Source organism: Thunnus albacares, chromosome 24, assembly GCF_914725855.1.
Source record: "Thunnus albacares chromosome 24, fThuAlb1.1, whole genome shotgun sequence".
Taxonomy (NCBI): domain Eukaryota; kingdom Metazoa; phylum Chordata; class Actinopteri; order Scombriformes; family Scombridae; genus Thunnus; species Thunnus albacares.
This window is the reverse complement of record NC_058129.1, coordinates 5,147,995-5,155,611: the sequence shown is the minus strand read 5'-3', so window position 1 is coordinate 5,155,611 and position 7,617 is coordinate 5,147,995. Positions and strand designations below refer to the sequence as shown.

Genomic DNA, 7,617 nt, shown 5'->3' with positions numbered 1-7,617 from the left:
ATTCATCTTTTTTTTTTACCCAAACAACATATTTGACACTTACAGACCAACAGTTCAACACGCCGTTAGAAATGTGATTTTTTTTTTATTACATTATTTTTCACTCTATACACAGATATATATGTGTGTGCTCTAACTATGTACAATCACATGATGAAGTTACATGGTTACATGAAAGATCTGATCAAACCAATAACAGTGGGGGTATACATACTTTGTAGAATAAAAGAAAACATGTTTTTGGGGGTGGGGGGGGGGGGGGGGGGTTAGCGTCTCTAAGGCGTCGAGAACTGTTAGTTGCATTGGTTCACCAACGTTTCACGCTGCACTCGGCTGTGAACCTTTTCCTTCACCTTGTTCAGTGAATTTACACAAAGAGAGAAGTTTGGGTTTTGCTTTGGGATCAAATCTGTTCTGATGTATAAATTCTTTATAAAAATATTTCTACCCTGCAGGGGCACAAATACTCTAAGTGTAAATCTACTCATTGATACAAGAGAAGGAAAAGACAGTATTGACAGGCTGCAGTCTGAGGGTTAATAAAGGACCATCTGAGCCAAACATCTTGCTGTGTTATATAAGTGTTTCTCTGAATATGATTAAAATGGAAAAATGCTAAAAATCAGGAAAGATTAAGAGTTTATAATGATATGATACCACAGGTTTATCTTAGACTTCAGAGTTTATATGAAATGTTTTGCTATTGATTCCTCACTAGTGCGACGAGGTTCACTGATGGTTACATTCTGTCTTGTAAACTGAGGATTACAGGTTCAGTCTAAGTCCTGGTTATCCATAGCTGGCTCTAGTTGTCTGTGACTTTGAAGGTTTTGGTTGTTTTTTTTTAAAGTTTTCTTATTAAAAAAAAAAAAAAAAAAGGACGAAATGATACTGTGGCAGCCGACCAGATACAGCAGTAGTGAGAGGTTTACACCTACCATCGTCCCTGTGGACATATGTCGTACCATCGGTTCTGACCGGGCACAACCACCCTGTCTACATCCACGTTTCTTCTCAGCGGCTGCTTCCCTGTTAAGAGGATCCGTCTTTGCTTTGTCGGATGTCGGCTACGCTCTCTGGGACCCTGGCCACCATGCCGTCCAGAGACTTGGTCAGACAGATCTGGCAACCCAGTCGAGATCTGCGGGGAGAAAGAATGAGGAATATTAAGTCTTTATATCGTTCTTCCTGTCAAAATGTCTCTCAGGTGACTTTCACACCTGTAGTTTGATTCATTTGATCTGAACCAGAGAAAAAATGATAAGCACTAGTTAGTGAGTTTTTAGCTGTTTGAACTGTGCAGCTAAGTGTTGATATCTATAAACATAAACTTGGCATTTGCTTGGAATGTTTTATAGCAGTTGTTTGAGTTTCATATAAATCCAATATTCACTTTCCTTTTAGTTTTGTTTATGTCCATCTGTCATTTGGATTATAAGCAAATACCTCACATACAAAACTGTCAAAAACTATTCATAACTTTACTTATTTTTTATTTATAAGAAATCAAACGCATGCACTCAATGATACAGTCAGAGTTCATACTGAGTTACAACCTGGTCTCAGACAAATAGTACATCAATGCAACCACGTCCTAATATAAAACACTGAAAATAAAGATTAAAACACCTAACTCACATCACTATTGCACTATAGTTAAAAGGCATAATCTCTGACACAGTTTGGAACAACCTGTAGTTGTGTCTCAATGTATAAAAGCCTCCGTTAGAGGCGACTGTCGTGTTTGGTCAAAAATTTGGTGAAAACTCTGAATTCTGAGCGTGCAGAACTTTAAAACATTTTCACTGAGCCAAGATACACTGCTTATGTTGGCCAGTATTAATGTTACATGTCTGGTTAAAAACGTCTTGTACTGATGAACTGTTTGTGTTTAACAATGTTATGAAATAGTATTGCCTTTGGCTTTTTTTCAAATTTTAATACTGATATTTTGTTGTATCCAATTTCAAAATGTTATGTTTTAATCCATCACTCGACAACTATTAATGGCCTCTGCTCAGGGACGACAGATGGAAACGAGCTTTAAACTATATCTCTGAATTTACTTTGTTACATAAACTATAAATAAAATAAAATATTTCTATTATTATATCTATTACAGCTTGTTTGGTGTGATGTTGTCTGGACGTTAAGCTGGTGTGTGGAAGGGAGGGGCTCGCTTGTATTGACTCCTTTGTCCCTTCGCTGATTAACTGATCAACTCTGACAAATCTCATTATCTCCACAGAACTCTCTCATCAGCATCGCGCGGCCTGTGAGACCACTTTCTTAAAAGGATAATGCTGCCGTTATTTTATCTCAGCTTATCAGCGTGTTCCACAAGAAAAACAATAACAATAACAGATGAAGAAATTCATCCAATCATCGAGTATTGTCTGTGTAGCCAATGCCTGATATAGCTCATGATTATGTGTCACAGATTGTTGTCCAAAAGCAAAAAACAACTAACAGAAATGACGACGCTGTTACATTTGAATGTCATGTTTGTCATTTTTATAAAAATCCAATTAAAGGTCAAATATAATCCTGCTACTGGATACTCTAATAAACACTAAAAATATGAGAAATATTAATGTTTTTAAACAAAAGCAGGTTTGTTGTGTACTCTGTGTGTGTGTGTGTGTGTGTGTGTTTTCCCTTACGTGTCAGTCAGTCCGTAGGCTAAGTCTAGCATGTCCATCTCCTCGTCTGTGACTGGCCCCAGCTTCTTGTAGACTTCGTCCTCAAAGATCAGATGGCATGTGGAGCATGCCAGTGTCCCCTCACACGCTCCTACAACCACACACACACACACATTAACACACTTTTACAACTTTATCTTATAGATAAGCTCATATAAAGACGGGCAGCTATCTGATATGAGTCTCGCTGTTCCTGCAGATCTGCTGGCACAGAGTTTCTACAGCTTCACCTGGTTACATTTTAGACTTTTATATCACATACGAAGCAATTTAATACCTGTTCTACAGTCAGACTACGTGTAACTAGGTATCAATAAAAAAACATAAGTGATGATAAGGGCTAGAGTTATTTATCAAGTGCAATAAAAATGTCAGTTTATTTAAATTACACATTTTTTCCCATGATTATTCCCAATTATTTAACTAATTATTCATTAATCTGGACGTGGATAAGCAGCAGAAAAAGAATGGATGAATGGATTAACCAATTAAAAAGAACTAACTCATTTAAGGTCAGAGGAGCAACACATCCAGGGATTTTCCAGCCTAGTTTTGCAAAAAACACATAAAAAAACATTTTATGACTAACATTACTGCCTACAGCAGGTTTAGATAAAATATTTAAGACTTTTGTGAATGAAATGTAAGACTTTTAAAGACCTTCTAAGGCCTTTTTTGAGGAAACTTCAATGCTTTCAAATCAATGCTTTTTAAGACGTGCAGATAAGCTGTTGTAAGACTGCTCTTATATCTCATCCAAACCTGTAAATCTTAGTCTGTGATGCAAAAGTCTGTGTGTGTGTGTGTGTGTGTGTTTACGTACCAAAGCCATCAAAGTCGAGGTCTTCATTGATGACAACATCTAGCAGAGAGTCTCCAGGCGACCCCTTCACTGTGATCTTCTCCCCATCTCTGTTGTAGAAGTGGACCGTCACCTTGTTGTCTGACCTGAAACACACACAGAGGGAGAGAAATGTTAAGTTTGTGTTGGGTTTTTACCAATTTTGATTGACATTTTAAAGCACAGCAGATAACAGGATTACCAGTTGCTAAAAGACACTGAAATAGCTTTGTCATAAAAACTCAACAGGGTTCTTGGTAAAATCTGAGATCATTTCCTGAACAGGAATTGATGATTAGTTGTCCTGCCAGGCTCAGTACAGGCTGTATGTTTCCACCTCACTTCACTGCCCTCTAGTGGTCAGAACTCATCACTGCGCTCAGTTCAGTTACTGACCTGAGATGTCAATGCTTCAGTCTTTGTATGGGATCATGAAGAATGTATGTAATTATATAAAAATCACTACTGTCTTGATTATTTTCATGAGCACAGTTTACTCTCATATTAGACTGGCTTGTATCATTGGGTCAACTCCAACACAATAAACAAAACATCTCCAGAATACACCTCAAGTCCTGGCCAAGTAAAAATTGAATTCAGACTGCAACAGTCACAAAACAAAGGAAACAACAAGTTGCTGTCTTTCCAACTAATGGAGTTTAATTCTCCGTGACTGTCTTACATTTGTTTCACCAGAACACAACAGATCCGAATGCAACACAATACTTTCACTTATGAACCGAGTGGCCTGGCTCCAAGTATTTAAGCCTGAGGTAAAGTGAGGTAATCTGCTGCCTTCAGTATCCCTGACACTGAAATATGTATTTGTGGCAGTGTGGTTAAGAATCACTTCACGCTGCTGTAACAACGGCTGGACCACATCAATAAATGCAGCGCGTGAATGAAGGGAAGTTACTCCCATCACTGACTGGATCCTCAAAAAGGTACTGTTTAACTGATAAAATCAACACTAATAAAATGAGTAACTGAGGTCTCTTATTCAATGACATGAGACAAATTAGGGGATTATTAAAATTTACAGTCCATGTAATTCTACAACATTTCATATTCTGCACATGACAGCAGACATTCATCATTATTCAAATACACTCTTCAAAAACAGCCGTTCAATTGTCATTGTATAAGAAGTTAAGACACTTGATTTAAACACAGAATGTGATTTGTTAAACTTGTTAAACTTTGTTAAACACTGGTGGATGATGTACATTGTGCAGGAGTCGACAAAACCCAACAGTCAATGAATGTTTCTGTCTCAGGATAAGAATTCTTCATTTGTGTCGACTTGTCAACAACATCAACTCACTATTTAACTGACATGATTAGATGTTTAGGTGGGAATCAAATGAAAGTGACTGTTTTCAGTTTGGGTTTTAACGAGGATTTTAAAAATGAAAGAACTTTTCAATCATGAGCAGGACATTTTACAAACTCTTGTGGAGCTGTGCACTAAAAAAAAAAAAAAAACAACAAAAAAAACTTATTTAACTTGAGTCAAATGAAATGCAGCCACAAAGAGGGAACAATAAGTCTTCACAATAAACAACAAAGACACCAAAATCATTCAATTTTCCTGCATAGATCATTATCTCCACGGCTGAATGATAACCTTTTTGTATTCAAATCATTTCACGGCATATGACAGACAGGCCATGCCTGAACCACCACTGAACCTCAGAGCTCTAAATCTTACACAAAGTTGTGTTGCTATTGCTTAACTCAGACAATTAAATGACACATGAGCGCTCAGCACACTGACAAAATGTCATACATTACTCATGGTTGCAAAACCTTGAAACTAAAAGTCGAAGGCTGACACTCGCACATGACATGAAATTCTCTGTTTTCCACGACCACAAATATCAAACTCAATGACCTTCTGGGATTCCCAGCACCACTGGGAACCCTGTATAATCCGCTTTAAAAAAAATTATCAGTCATTAAACTCTCCTCCATACCCTCTCCTGCACTACATGACCCTTTAAGACAAGAAAAACATGCAAAGGCTTTGGTGACCAAAACTTTGATCACTCAAGTGGATTTTTTCAAAACACAAGTTGTGGGAGGGTCAGGGCCAACCATGCCCGCCTGATGGGAGCACACAGGGACAGTGTCAGTCAGTTTAAGGCCAGTCCGGCAAACCAAACCTTCAACCTGAGCTGCAAATCAGCAGCCATTATGCAATTCAACAAGTTGTTTGGCCCTGGGAACCCCAGCCTTGGTCAAAGCCTTGTAGCTGAGCAGATATATAGATCACTCAGGCCTGGTGGACATGTGAAGGCTTGAGATTTGGCAGCTGTTTCACCAAAGCATCTTAAGGCTAAGATGATGTTTAGCCCATTGCAAGTCTACTAACTAATTTTAGGCACTTTTGGGAAATGGGGCCAAGTTCTGTTGAAACAAGTCTTACCTTATCCAAGGTTCAATCAACCTTTTTTTTTTTAAAGAAGAAAGTTGAGACAACAAACTTACACTCTGTAGTTGTTTGGTGGCATGTTCACACTAGTTTTCACACACTACAATTTTACAAAATACCAAAAGGAAAACATTTAAACCCCTAGCTCCATTCATAATGTTACACTGAGTGCAAAATACATAAGATCTTTCAAACAACCGTGACAGTTATGAACCAAATCAAACAGCAGCTTCAAATAAACCTCAAGGCTTTCATTTAAATTGTATGTAAATGTTTGCTTTTTGACGCTGGTTTTAACTCAAAGATCCCCTCCAGACATGTAAAATACTCTAATGTCAATAATAATGTGTCTGTAATGGTTTTTTCCACACAGGTTAGATTATCTTGTTAAAATCTCATTAAAAGTTCCAGAGTCTATGCAAATATATTTCATTTCTCAAGTTTAACTGCAGACACGAGATGTCTCCTACTTTACTGTTAAGTCAATTCTCAGTGTTTGTGCACTGGAGGCTTTAAGTTTCCATATCACACTTATTTCAGTTGGATATTGGATCAGAATTGGCTTCCAAACTATTTGTGATGTCACAAAACGCTCGTAGGCCCGCCTCTTAAAATAAGATTTTCAATGAGAAATTTTCTACTTTCAGCAGATAAACGTGAAAACAAACTCTACACATACATCATTCTGCACAGTAAAGTTCAAACATACAACTATAGGAACACAAAGAAACCATTTTTGAGTGGACTTTACAGGGTGCTTCCAACTGTCGGAGCAAGAAAGCACGAGTTGAAAAGTTTGGTCTGAAAAGTTTGGTCTGAAAAGTTTGGTCTGAAAAGTTTGGTGTATCCTTCACACGTGTGCACGATGAGAGCAAATTGTAAAAAGAGAAGTAAAAAGAAGGACATTGATAAAAAAAAAATGTCTACCTGGTTTTCCTGCTAGAAATTGCCAGGTGTGTGTTGATTAGAAAGGTCACATTAAACTGCCTGTTTTCTGAATGGAGTCTGGCGTACGTCTCCATATCAGACCGCACTGAGTCCAAAGTTTGGTTTGTGTGTGAGCGGTGTTCTCTCGGTAAAATAGATAACCTACCTTAAAGGTTGTGTGCCGGTGGTGAGACTCCTGTGACCGGTCAAAGAGGCACAAGAAGCTGCCGCCGCCGTCCTCCGCGAGTACTCTCCTAACCTAACATGAGCCAGTCTCCTTAACGCTGTCACCAAAGCCATTTAAAGTACAGAGGAGAGGTCGAAAACAAGCTGAGAAACTGCCAGACCTGCTACACACGCAATACGCGTTGAGCTGCACAGCTGAAATGGTTTGACTAGACCACCGAACTATGAGCCCCACAATCAGCCGACTGACTAGTAAACGGCTACAAATCAAACTAAGTAAGCTGATGATATCGGCTGCAATCACACTGTCCGCATTGATGTGGTCAATCAGCAAATGTGAGACGTCCCCGACTCATTTCCTGTTAATGCAAACAGCGTCAGATAAGGCTAACTTCCTGTCAAGACTTCAAACTAAAAGCTTCAGCAAACACAGTCCAGAATTACAACGTCCACAGTTACAATTAACTACCGGCTTAATGAGAGGTGTACAGAGAGTTGAAGTCTACAAAATCTACCGTTGAGAACTC

General features: G+C 38.4%; 1 protein-coding gene across 1 annotated transcript; it reads right to left on the bottom strand.

Moving 5' to 3' along the window:
* Nucleotides 1-253: 253 nt before the first annotated feature.
* On the bottom strand, nt 254-7,468 carry fdx1 (ferredoxin 1). Its single transcript, XM_044344501.1, has 4 exons — nt 7,071-7,468; nt 3,526-3,650; nt 2,664-2,793; nt 254-1,141 (listed from the first exon to the last, which is right to left on the bottom strand). Exons 1-4 carry the CDS (start codon nt 7,202-7,204, stop codon nt 1,033-1,035), a joined length of 498 nt encoding a protein of 165 aa, XP_044200436.1. The 5' UTR covers nt 7,205-7,468; the 3' UTR covers nt 254-1,032.
* Between the last annotated feature and the right edge of the window lie 149 nt (nt 7,469-7,617).